The following is a 13,676-nucleotide window of genomic DNA, read 5'->3' as shown; positions in this document are numbered from 1 at the left end:
AAATATGTTGCCTAGATTTTTTGTTGAATTAATTGGTTAAAAAAGGAAAAATAATTCTCATATTTGTAATTTTAACCTCTTCAATGTTTTACAATTTATTTTTCAAATAAATATTCTTAATTATTTTGAATATATATAAATTAATTATTTTTACAAAAAAAAGCTAATAAGGGCATTATAGTCAAAATGTGACCAAGAAAGGAATGAAGGGCTATATTTCCAACAAATGAAAGTTTTAATCAAATAACCATTTTTTGTTTGGTTTTTATTTCATTGAATTTGAATTTGATTTTGATTTTGAGTCGGGCTGATGATACAGGCTCTGGCTCTTTTCTTTGGTGAGAAATTTGTTTATTTGATCCATCTTGTCTCATTCATCGCAGCCCTAATTTTAGTCTCTAAGCAGGTTGGTCCTCCCAGTCCCAGTCTCTATCATTTCTCTAGGGCTCTGCAAAACCTATTTCACTACCTCCACTCTCCGACCGTTTCATCGCGAAGATCTCCATGGCGCCCAAGCCCAAGCCAAAGCCCACGGCTTCGTCGTCGTCACAGCCCCCACCTCCCATCGAAGACCTCTTCACGTCTCTCAACCTCCACATCCAGCGGTCCCAATTCGACCAGGCCGTCAAAGTCGCAGATCAGAGTCTGTTATCACATATTCCTTCTTATCGGGTGTCAATTTCTTCAATTTGCATCTAATTATCTGATGACTGTCTTGTGTTTTCACGTTTATTTGCAGATCAGATTCTCTTGGTTGCGCCCTCCGATGAGGACGCGATTCGGTGCAAGGTTGTGGCCTTGATCAAAGAAGATAGAATTGATGACGCGTTATCGACTATTCAAGCTTCGCAGAGGCTTCCGATTGATCTCAGTTTCTTCAAGGTAAAGTTTCGAGCTCTGATTTTGTTCGTCAGTCGATTCAAACCTCATTTTATTTGAAGTTATATGATGGATGAATCAAATATTCGGAAGAGAAATATATATGAATTGGAGAACATTAAGTCATTTGATTTTATTAGGATAGTTAGGAAAATAGTGGGCTGATTGGATGGTGTGCAACATTTGGATTGGAAAAAATGCTGTGCTTAGTTCTGTTTCTTAAAGGCCAAGTGTTCATTTTTTTTTCTCTATCAACTATTAACCAGTTTCGTGGGAAACATGTTGCTCTTGCTTGAATTTGTTTGGGACCCGATATGTGACTTTCTAATCCTAATTCAGAACGTTGACACATGATGGGTTATAAAAAGGAGATGACTTATTTGGAGATGGAAAGTAAAGCTAGCTGTTCATGCTTGATGGAGACAAGAATGCAGTTCTAAGAACCAAAAATGAGAGAGGAAAAACCAGAACAATCTTGGTGCAAATATCTCTATTTCAGATTGTTGGTATATATCGGACTTTGGTTGGTCACAAGGTTTTAAAAGGGAAAAAAGGTAATTATAGTAGTAATAAACAATCAAAAAATGTAAAAATGTGAACATTTATCATTGGAATCCAAAACCATGAACAAACTGCAATGGGAAAGTTTGAGAAGGAAAAACATGCACATAGGCAAATCTTGCCAATGAAATTCAAAAGGAATCATAATGTTGAATCCGACCCATTGATAAAACTGGAAATTGAAACTCAAACCTAGTTTGAAATTTTTATAAGCTTTCCAAGTCCCAGCCACTTAGCCTGTTCTGTTGGGTTTTTCTTTCTTGAAATTTTGTGTCTCTCCTCAGTGAACTTTTGGTTTTAAGTGCTAAACCAGTTCTTGGCAGAAACATTGGTTTCCCATAGTGTTTTGTATTTTTGGTACTTTAGAAAATATATAAATCTCTCATTAATGTCTTTTGTTTCATTTATTTCGAAACAGGCATACTGTTTGTACAGGCAAAACAAGTTAGATGAGTCATTGGAATCCTTGAAAAGCCAAGAGGGAAGCTCCACAGCCATGTTGTTGGAGTCTCAGATTCTATATCGCTTAGGGAAAATGGATGCTTGTATTGATATTTATCAGAAGCTTCAGAAATCCAAGATTGAGTCGTTAGAGATAAACCTTGTTGCTGGTTTGGTGTCGGCTGGGAGAGCTTCTGACGTACAAGGAACGCTGGATGCCCTCAGAGTTAAAGCTACTAGCAGCTTTGAGTTGGCATACAACACTGCCTGTTCTTTGATAGAAAGGAGTAAGTACAAAGATGCTGAACAACTCTTGCTGTCAGCTCGAAGGTAATTTACAAGTTCTCTTATTGAAATCGATTAGAAGAAAAGAGTTTGCTTTCTAGTTGTTGCATTGCACTTTGGGATTATTTGTTGATCTCATTTTTGAGGCTGTGGATTGCATTTACTGCCTTACTTCTTATGCCATTTTGTCAATCCATCACTTCTTTTATTTAGGCAGGAGGGGATGTTTTAAGGATTTCTTTAGAGAAACTTCTATTAAGGCATATGTGTCTAGGGCCCATACATTAACAACAGTAGTTTTACCAAACAGCGTCTAAACATGTAAAGTATTGTTGCTTGGGAATGTCTTCATATGTAAAGGAAATCACATTTTACTTGGCAATGCCAAAATGTTGCTCAGTCCATTCATCTAGTCTATTTTTATGTGTGGCTGTGTTGTGTAGTTCACAATGTGGAGCTAATAAGATCAATGTGATTATATCACCTAGATGGTTTAGTAATCATTTTATATCCTTTTTATAGGTGATGAAATTAATTTAACCTTGGAGGAGATGTCAATAGAAGACATGAAAAGGATAAACTTTGACTAAACACCAAGGTATCCTTTTGGTGCTTAGTTCATACTGTAGAGGGAACAAGAACTTTACAACTTTATTGTAAATCAAGTTTCTATCATGTTACATTGGTTTTGTTATGAAGGGTAAGAATTTTATTTGCCACTGCTGAATTACCTTCAGTACCACTGACAGCATTGTTTTCCTTGCTACAACTTTTCTTGGTCACTATTGATTGCATTTGATTTCCATGATTTCTTAATGCTACTAGCATTTTGGGTGCAATCATCCATAAGAAGAAGTGCCTCTCTCAGGAGATTAAAGTTATTTAAATTGCTTATGAACTGAAGTTCAAGGTGCTGGAAAGTTGATTTGGATCATCTCCTTAGGTGATATGGTCACAGTGCCATTGTCTCATTTGTGAAAGGAAGTAATACTGCAACTATAGTTGCAATAACTAAGAAGGCTTTGTTGATTTGAGATGAGTGGAACAAAAATGGCTTCATGCTTCATGTAACCTGGAGTTATGTCAATGGTGCACTAGTAATTAGAAAGATGTTATACCTAACAGTTAGAGATGTATCTCTGACTGCAAATGAACTCATTACTATACCTAATGATATTAGCTTTCCAACACGCTTTTGTGGAGGGTAGGCAAATTCTGGATACAATTCTTATTGCAAATAAAGCCATTGACTCTAAGATGAAATGTGTCGAAAAGGGGGTCATATGTAAGTTGGATCATAGTTGTTAACTCGTAAAATGTATCGTATATTGCTTTTCTATTTTTCTATATCGCGTATCATATCGTATAATGTATTGTAAGTTTTTTTATATAGTGAAAAATAAATAGAAAAGATATATATATATTCATATATATGTGTGTGTGTGTGAATATCTATTGAAAGTATGGAGTGTAGAACAATATATAACTAATTTTATGGAAGATAGTAGGATCTAAAGAGTTAAACTATATCATATGCTATGAAAACATTGAATGTTAAAGTTTTGACAAGTTCAAATTAACAAAATATAACTTTAATATATAGATTCATCACATGATCTACATAAATAAACTTCTTCAATTTTTAGCTATGATTTTTAGTTCAAAATTCTAACTAGATATATGCACTTATTGTGTTGTTATATATATATGTGTGTGTGTCTATGTGCCTTTATGTGTCATCTTCAAAATTCTAGCTTTTGAAGTTCGTCATCATTTCTTTTCCACCAAAAAAAGAAATATAAAAAACTAATATATTAAGTAAAAAATTTTATTCACTAATCACCATCATTTTCATTGTCAAAATTCAAACCATTTAAATAAAAATTCTCCACTATTCATTGTAAAAATAAACTTACTTGACTTCTAATATAACATTTGACAAAAAGAATGCAACTTTTCGTATGAGATTATTTTACCTATTTCTTCTTTTTATGGTCAATTTTTATACTTTTAATATATTTTAAACAATTAATATAACAAATTCTTTTAACAAAAAAAATTAATTTGATTTTTTTAAAAAAGTATAGAAAATAGTTGAAGATATATGTATCGTGGTATCGTAATATCATATATCGTATTGTGTATCGTATATGTATTGTAAGATGCACTTTAAGTAAGATATGGATTGCGATACACCTATAAAAAAAAAATACGGATTGCTATACATATCGATTTCCATAATATCGTTATATTGTAATTTTTTAACAACTATGAGTTGGATATTGAAAAGAATTCTGATCACGCCAATTGGGACTTCTTATTCGCAATTCTAGAAAAAATGGGATTTGGCCCCAAGTGGATATGTTAGATTAGGTGGTGTATCCCTATGACACAATTCTCCATTTTGTTAAATGGAACACCGTTCGGTTTCTTCTTTGAGAATTCTAGAGGATTGAGGTAAGGTAATCCTCTATCCTCATTTCTCTTCATTTTAGCCATGGAAGCCCCCTCTTCTATCCTAATTAGGGCAAAGGAAGGGGGTTTCATCTTGGGTTTCCTAGTTGGTGGAAGAGGAGGATGGAGAATGGAGGTGTCCCATCCGTTATTTGCTGATTATACCTTTATTCTTTGTGATGCCTCAAAGAAGAAAAGGAAATACTTGAGTTGGACTTTTATATGGTTTGAAGCAATTTTAGGTTTAAAGGTCAATCTGGAAAAAATTAATTAATTCTTATTGGATTTAAAGATCAATATGGGAAAAAGTGATTGATTCTTGTTGGAGAGGTCACTAATGTGGAAGAGTTGGCTAGGGTTTTGGGTATATAGTGTGGGTATCCTTCCTTCCATATATCTTGGCCTTCTACTAGGAACCCCTTTCAAATCAAGTTGGATTTGGGATGTGATAGAAGAGAGATTTCGAAGACTACTTGCTATGTGGAAAAGACAATACTTATCCAAGGGAGAGAGATTGACTTTGATAAAAAGCACACTCTCTAGCTTACCAATTTACTCTTGATTTTGATAAAACGCCTCTAGAAAAGATCTGAAGTAACTTCCTTTGGAGGAGAGGGACCCTTGAGAGCAAGCTGCATCTGGTGAATTAGTCTTTAATTTGTATGGATAAGAGAAGTGGGGTCTTAGGTAGTAGAAGAAAATCCATCCTCAACAAAGCATTGCTTAGCAAGTGATATGAAGATTTGCTTGTGAGAGCCATTCCTTTGGGAAGAGGGTAATTTTGGGAAGAAGGGGGTTGGTGCTCTAGAGGAGTAAGGGAAGGGTATGAGATGGGAGTGTGGAAGGCTATTTATAAGTCGGTGGGAAGGCTTTAAGACTAAAGTAGTTATTCGGGTGGGAAATGGTATAAGGGTGAAGTTTTGGATGGATGGGTGGCATGGGGAAGAACCTTTAGGCGTCACTTTTCCCACATCATTCTTAATAGTCACCATTAAAGATGCTTGGGCAGTCAAGATGTCGGATTGGAATGAGGGGAGGGGTTGGAACCTAGATTCACAAGATAGATCCATGATTGGGAAATAGATGAGGTGAAGGCCTTTCTTAGGAGATTATAAACGTAGTTGATTTGCAAAGATATAGAGGATAAGATGGTTTGACTAAATTCAAGATATGGCAATTTCTTAACTGAATCTCTTTACTCTTCCTTATCCATTCAAAGATTAAAAAAATTCCTACCTATCAAAAAGATTAAAAGCAATTCCTGATAGCATGATTTGGAATTCTTAGGCCCTAGTGAGGGGGGAGCTTTTTCACATGGGAAGCTACGTGGGGAAGGATATTAATGTTGGACTAGCTTAGAAGGAGGGGATGGCGAATCTGGAATAGCTATTATTTGTGCAAAGGAGAAGAAGAAACAGTTGATCATATCCTCCTCCACTGCTCAAAAGTGGTTATAGTATGGTAGCTTATCTTTGCTCTATTTGGGATCAAATGGGTGATGCAGTCCACAATAAGAGAGGCCCTTTTGGGTTGGCTTGGATTTTCTGTCGAGAAGAAGAAGAAAGTCTAGAAAGTTGCTCCTTTGTGTTTATTTTGGACCATCTGAAGAGAAAGAAATAGGAGAATTTTTGAAAATATTGAAAAAAGGATTAAAGTATCAAACAATTCTTCATGAATATTTTTTGGGGCTGGGTTGGAGTATATATATGATACCTTTTTGTCCATGTTGGAATTCATTGATTGGTTGAGCTCTAAGTGAGGTGTGGGGGTTGTTTTTTGTTATTCCTCAGCTTTGGTTAGCCTTTTGGCACCTTTGTATACAATGTGCGTACATTTGTGCACCCTTTTGTTAGGTACTTCTAATATATTTTTCTTTCCCTATCAAGAAAAAAAAAAGGAAAGAAAAGAAAACAATTAGAGAAATGATGGTTTTGCCTAATAAAACCAAAGCTTATTTCATAACCTAATTTTCTTTCTCATGGGCAATACTTTCATCTTTTATGGTGAATAGCAAGGACCAAGGCGCATTTTGGCCTAGTGTGGATATATGGCATCCCCTTATCATGGGGCATTTGACTGATCTATAGATTCTAGTGTCTATGTTGATTTGGAACTGCCTTCTTGTTGGATTTGCGTCAAGTCAATGGAGGTGGTTGGTATATTTTCCTTGGCATTGTTATTGAAGAATTTGGGTCATGTTTACCATTATTTTTCATTGATTTGTATGCTTCTGTTTTTTTGTTTTTTGTTTTTTTTGTTTTTTTTGTTTTTTTTTTCAACTATGTACAAGAAACGTGGTCATGCTCAAATTCAACTGCCAGAGACAGATGTGGTTTTTTACTCTCTGTGAATTTCTCCATTATTTGTCTTGTTCATCATGCTGTGGCCTGTCTGGGGCTGTTTGCACAACTTGTTTCTTCAATAAGAATGTCCTCCTGTTATTCTTCTTTATAGAATGATTATTGTACAAGCTTCAGCTACAGTCTTCATTACAAAGTTAATAATAATGTCTGTGCACAAATACTGGAGACATGGATCAGTTTGTAAAGACATTATTCATGCCTGTTCCTGACTTTTCCATTGTAAATTCATTTGTCTGGCTCATTATGTTGTAGTTTGTTAAAGCCCTTCAATGGCTTCTTGTTTGTACATTCTATTGTTATACTACCTTTTGGATTATATGGCAAGTGAAGAAGGAAAACTCACTGGATGCTAATATACTTTACATGTCAGGGTTGGCCAGGAAACATTAATGGAAGACAATTTAGCTGATGATGAGATAGAGATTGAACTGGCTCCATTAGCTGTCCAGTTGGCATATGTTCAGCAGGTAAGTAACGATATGAAGCATTTATTTGTGTTTTTTAGAAGGGCAATATTTGATAGCCAATAATGCAAGCTAGCTTATTTTATTTTATCAGCTCCTTGGAAACACACCAGAGGCCATGGAAGCCTACACAGGCATTATTAACCGAAATCTGGCAGATGAATCGTCACTTGCTGTGGCAGTAAATAACCTTGTTGCATTAAAGGGTCCAAAAGATATTTCTGATAGCCTAAGGAAACTCGATCGGCTAATGGAAAAAGGCAATGGAGCTAAGAGCTTTCAGCTTTCTAATGGACTGGAGTCCAAACTTTCACCAAAACAAAGGGAAACAATATACACTAATCGTGTGCTTCTACTACTACATGCAAATAGGATGGATCAGGTCTTTCATTTGCAACCTTGCTTTTTTCTACATGATGGTTCTTTTTTGATGAGAGTAATCTCCTGTTGGCTCTCCATCTTTCTTTGATTACCTCTTATTAGTGGAATTTGACAGGCTCGAGAACTTGTTGCTGCACTGCCAGACATGTTTGCGGACAGTTTGATGCCAGTTCTGCTTCAGGCTGCTGTTTTGGTTAGAGAGAACAAGAGTGGAAAAGCTGAAGAAATATTAGGGCAGTTTGCTGAGAAGTTCCCTGATAAGGCCAAGGTGGTTCTCCTTGCAAGGGCACAGATTGCTGCTGTAGCCGGTCACCCTCAAATTGCAGCTGAGTCCCTTAGTAAAATAGCTGACATTCAGCACTTGCCTGCTACAGTTGCCACCATTGTATCCCTTAAAGAGCGTGCTGGGGATATTGATGGTGCAGAAGCTGTTTTTGATTCTGCAATCCAATGGTGGTCAAATGCCATGACAGAAGATAACAAGCTCACTGTTATAATGCAAGAGGCTGCTTCCTTCAAACTCAAGCATGGGCGGGAGAAGGAGGCTGCCCGGCTATATGAAGAGCTTGTTAAAAGCCATGGAAGTGTACAGGCTTTGATTGGGCTGGTAACTACGGCTGCTCGTGTGGATGTTGACAAGGCTGAAGCTTATGAAAAACAGCTAAAACCATTGCCAGGTTTGAAGGGAGTTGATGTGGAGAGCTTGGAGAGGACTTCCGGTGCCAAACACATTCAAACTGATAGTCGTGTGGGTATCACTGAAGCATATGAAGAAAGTAAGAATAAGGAGAAAGCAAAGAAGAAAAGAAAGAGAAAGCCAAGGTACCCTAAAGGATTTGACCCTGCAAACCCAGGCCCTCCACCAGACCCGGAGCGGTGGCTACCCAAGAGGGAGAGGTCTAGTTACAGGCCCAAGAGAAAGGACAAGAGAGCAGCTCAGGTGAGAGGCTCACAGGGTGCGGTTGTTAGAGAAAAACATGAAGCTGCTGGTTCAGACACTTCTGCCAATACGTCAAATTCAAAATCAGACCAAGCCACCACCTCCAAAGGTTCCTCACAGAACGCGGTTGCGTCACAATCCAAGCCTTCATCCAAGTCATCAAAGAAGAAGTCTAGGAAATAATTGGGTGAGAGAACCAAATAAATTTTGTTTGATTATCTCATGAATGAACATCTTGTTTTGGAATATGACTAGGACGTCTGAGATTTTGGTGATTTGTTCACGGTATCAACGTTGGGTTGGGTTTGAATGTTTGAGAATTCAACGGTCAAACCCCTGCGATTCCTTGGCTAGCCCGATTCATGTAGTATGTTATCGACCATTTATTGTGACATTAAGTGCCATCCAGTTCTTCTTCCAGGTACTTTGAATTGTTGGCCGAGGCTGAGCTTGGGTGGGTCATGTTTTTCAAGGCCCTTCGCAGAAGATGCTCTCAAAAGTCTTAATTGATAAGTAATTTGAACTTTTGTCTTGTTTCAGGAATTGGTTTAAAAATGGGATTCCTGTTTTGCAGTTTGGTTTCTTGTGCTTGAAGTTTTGAACTCCTGAGGTAAAGTTGTACCTTGGTTGAGACCAACTAAACGCTCTGGGGATTGCTGAAACTAAAAGGGCATCCTCTTCTTAAGAGCAAAATCTAGGGCCAAAGGTTGACTACTGTATTAGGATGGGTATTACAACAACCTTGTCCTATTTTTTCTATCTTTGTCAATTGTTTTTTTGGCTGTGTTTGGTTCCAGCAAAGGATTTTTCATATTTAATTTTAATATAAAAAATAAATATAATTAAAATAAATTTAAATTTTATATAATTTTAAATTATTTCATCTATATATATCTAACTAGATGTTTGATAAATCAAAATAACAACTTAAAGTGATTTAATAACTTATTTAAGTTATTAAGTAAATTAAGTATGTTTGATAAAATGACTTTAATGATATGATTTAAAGTAAAAATAATTTTAAATAATTAATTTATTTTTTAATTTCATATATTTATTTTATCTTATAATCTTTATTTGTCTTAATTATTTTTATAATCTTTTTTTTTTTATTATTTCACAACATTCACCCATCTCTTTTATCCTAATTATATTTAAAATAAGAATTAAGTAATAAATTTTAAATCAATATCTTAAATATAAAATTAACTTAAGTCATTAAGTAATAAATATTAAGTTTTATCAAACTCCTATTAAGTTTGGTTAGAGTTAAAATTAGTAATATTAGTATTATAAAAGTTTTATTAAATATGAAAAAAATATATATATAAATTAAAAAAAACTTTTATATTTTAATTTTTATATTAAACATTTTTTTAAAAAAGTTTTTTTTTTGAATAAAACTAGCTATACAAGCTCTTATAAAATTGAAAAAAAATTATTGTTTTAGAAGTGAATCCAAACAACCTATAAAAGAGTTAAAATAAGTTAAATGAAATTGAATTAATATATAATAATATTTTATTAACTTTAAATTTATTCTTTATTTTCTTTTAATTTTTCTAGTTTCCTCTTCATTCTCTCCTCAAAATTTTCAAAAAACAAATATTAATATCCAATTTTAAATTGAGAATATAACTTGTAATTATAGAAATGACAGCAAGAAGATTTGAGACGGTCAATCCTATCATAATCCTATTCCGCTTGTTCAAAATATTTTTCATTCCTATTCCATTAAAAAAATTAAACGTCTTGTCCCATTTAACTTTATTTTTTGAAAATTTTTTATTTTTATTTTTGAATTATATTAAAATAAATATATTTTATGAATAATTAAAACCTTATAATTTTTTGTAACTTATTTTAAACGTATTTTATTATATATACATATATTAAAAATAGAAAAATAAAAATTTGAATCTATCCCGATTTAAAAAAAAAAAAATCTTAAACTCGCCATAAACTTATTTATTTAAATTTCAAACTCGTTTCATTGAATACATGACAAATACAAAAAAAAATCCGTTTTATTGCGATACCTACTTACGAGTATGGTTACCATGACGGTGGATAGTAGCATTCATCTATTCCATTACTACACCTTTCATGACTGCCATTCAACCCATTTCAGCAAAATAGGATGAGTAAGAACCATGTCCACCCCTTCGAAGAAGGAAAAGAAGAGAGACAAAAATTAGTGGGGGACATAAAACATGTCATCAACATATGATCAAGATATTGACGAAAGATGCGTGGTGGGGGAACGCCCGGAGCTTGTTTTGTCATACAGGAGGGAAGCGGGCGAGGACTCAAAAGTCAAAAGGCAGTGGCATCACTTTTCTTATATACTATTCCAATTCCCCAACTGTCAACTTGTTAGTCAAGTATTGTGGTACTATCTTAATATCCTGATGTATGTACGTATGTCACTATATGTATGTCACTTACCTGAAAACACTTATTTTTTTCAAAATTTGTTTTAAAAACATATTAACGCTTATTTGAAACTGTTTTTAAAAATATTTTTTTTGTTTTCTAAAACAGAAACACAAAAAACATATTTAACAATCAAAAATTGTTTTCCATTTTTAATTCTTAAGAATAAGAAATAGAGTATTTTCAAAGAATATATATGAGTTTTTTTATTTATTTATTATTTTTACTTGCTTTATGAGGATTGTTTTAAGAAATAATTATACAAATATGTAAAATGATTAGAAATAAAACACTAGATATAAAATTTATTTTTAAAATACATTTAAAAATATTAAAAATATGTTAAAAATAATTAGCCTATTTGACAATTATTTTCGAAAACATTTTGAAAAATAGTTTTTGAAAACTGTTATTTGATATTTTGTAAAACAAAAGTTTGTTTCAAAACCTAAAATGTTTTTAACTTATTTTTAATACTTTTAAAATTAATTTTTATATCTAGGGTTTTATTTTTAATCATTCTATATTTTTGAATAATTATTACAAAACAAATGAAAACAACAGAAAATAAGTAAAATATATTATTTAAAAACACTATATTTTATATTTTTAATAACAAAAAATAGAAAATAATTTTTAGTTATCAATTTTTTTTTTATAGTTTTTTTGTTATGGTTCATAATCAGACTTATGCTTTTTAAAAAATAGAGAATAATTTTCAAAAACCATTCTCAAAAATTAATTTTCAAAATTGTTTTCTAAAACAGTTATAAGACCCTTAGTTTTTATAAATATTTTGGATTTTTTTTATAGAGCATTATGAGAAATAATTAAAAATATTAAAAATATTTAATTAATTTTTATATTATATACAAGTGTACACTACATTTTGTAGAAAATAAGTAAAATATAAAATATTTTTTATATTTGAGTTTTAAAACAAAATATTATTATTGAAGATGTCCACCTGTACGTGCTCTAGATTTTTTTATTATGATTAAAAAGGCTTATAAGAGAATCCCAAAACGCCTCACTCTTTAAGTTTTTCTGTATTTGTTTTTTTCACTTTTAATACCCAAAAAATAAGGTAACCCAATTATATGTAAAATTTCCAAAATACCCCAACTTAAAATATTAAAAGCAATTTATCCCGAGTTTGTAAGAGAAATACATTTTTATAAAATTTTGAAAAATATCAGAATTATTCTTCTATTTTAATAAGACCATTCTTAAAATTTTTTAAGTTCTAGTAGCTTGGAGAAGGAAGGTTCCAAAACTTGGTGACTAATTTATGAAAAATTTTAGAAACGTGGGCATTAAGCTTTCTATAATGTATTATATTCATAAAATATTAGAAGCTCACCTTAGACTTTTCACCAATTTTGGCCATCAAGCAACCCTCCACGCACCCACTTCACCAATGACGCACTCACACGGTCACACCCATCCTCCTATCCAACGCATCCCACAAACCCTCCACTCCTTATCATCAAAACACCATGATCATAATAGAATTTGACAATTTATATTTGATATTCAATTCATATTTTAGAAGTAAATATATATATGCTATTGGTTTGCAGACTTGGAGTGGGACATCTGTCCAATATGAGAGAAAATTTCTTATATATATATATAAATTATGAATTTTTATGTACTATTTTTATACACATCATTATTTATTTATTTATATTTATTTGTGTCTTTAAATATTTTTTTAAAAATCATTACCTTACGTATTTTATTATTATTTAAAGAAGGTTATTAATGCGTGAACATTTATTTATCAAGGGTTTAAGAAATTAATATTTATTTTAAGAGTAATAATCACATAATAATGATCATATAATTACAAAATATCATGATCAATTTTTTTTCTCCAAATTTTCTAAATAATTTTTAATATAAAAATTACAAATAAGTCAATGACAACCAAATGAATTGAATAATTTAATTTTTTTTAATACTTTGGCTATAGGAAATAATAAAAGAAAAAAATGAAACAAATTTGGAAGAAAAATAATAAAAATTAACAAAAATTACATATTTTCGAACTCTTTATTTTTTTCTTAAAAAAGAAAACAAAAGGTAAAAAAAAAGCTAATTTGAATGAAAAAAAATAACAAATTATTATTATTATTTAAAAAATTTATTTTATTAAATGCTTATTAAATATCACATTAAATGGTAAAGAAAATACTAAATAGCATTGAAAAGGTCATTAAAACCTTTTTTTTTATAATTAAGTTTAATTGGTAAAACTGATAAGCAACTATCACCGTGGATAAGAAGTAATGGGTCGAGATCATAAGGAATGGAAAAGATACGAAGGAGATACACAATAGTGAAACCCAAGAGAGCCGGTAGCCAGTAATCGGTCGATGCAAAGAGCGAGAAGTTAGCTGGGATTCCATCTCCCGCCACACCTTAAGAGCAAGTCCCGGACTCCCGACACGTGTCCATTTCGTCGGT

The 13,676-nt window shown here is 32.5% G+C and overlaps 1 protein-coding gene across 3 annotated transcripts; it reads left to right on the top strand.

Annotated features, from left to right (window-relative positions):
* The first annotated feature begins 261 nt into the window (after positions 1-261).
* On the top strand, positions 262-9,341 carry LOC117917241 (signal recognition particle subunit SRP72). Of its 3 annotated transcripts, XM_034833460.1 has the most exons (7): positions 262-338; positions 407-637; positions 740-882; positions 1,859-2,211; positions 7,354-7,450; positions 7,542-7,829; positions 7,944-9,341. In XM_034833460.1, exons 2-7 carry the CDS (start codon positions 505-507, stop codon positions 8,949-8,951), a joined length of 2,022 nt encoding a protein of 673 aa, XP_034689351.1. In that variant the 5' UTR covers positions 262-338; positions 407-504; the 3' UTR covers positions 8,952-9,341. The 3 variants fall into 3 exon arrangements, with proteins under 3 accessions (XP_034689351.1, XP_034689357.1, XP_034689344.1); XM_034833466.1 differs by having other exon boundaries at positions 271-633; positions 736-882; XM_034833453.1 differs by having other exon boundaries at positions 272-637.
* The last annotated feature ends 4,335 nt before the right edge of the window (positions 9,342-13,676 follow it).

This window comes from Vitis riparia, chromosome 1 (assembly GCF_004353265.1).
Source record: "Vitis riparia cultivar Riparia Gloire de Montpellier isolate 1030 chromosome 1, EGFV_Vit.rip_1.0, whole genome shotgun sequence".
NCBI lineage: Eukaryota > Viridiplantae > Streptophyta > Magnoliopsida > Vitales > Vitaceae > Vitis > Vitis riparia.
The sequence above is the reverse complement of the archived record's forward strand: the minus strand, read 5'-3'. Positions and strand labels throughout refer to the sequence as shown.

Bases quoted from the DNA above. Each gene is read 5' to 3' on its own strand.
- LOC117917241 (XM_034833460.1), top strand. From the start codon at position 505: ATGGCGCCCAAGCCCAAGCCAAAGCCCACGGCTTCGTCGTCGTCACAG. The intron at 638-739 runs ATCAGAGTCTGT...GTTTATTTGCAG, and splicing joins CCAGGCCGTCAAAGTCGCAG to ATCAGATTCTCTTGGTTGCG. The intron at 7,830-7,943 runs GTCTTTCATTTG...GGAATTTGACAG, and splicing joins ATGCAAATAGGATGGATCAG to GCTCGAGAACTTGTTGCTGC.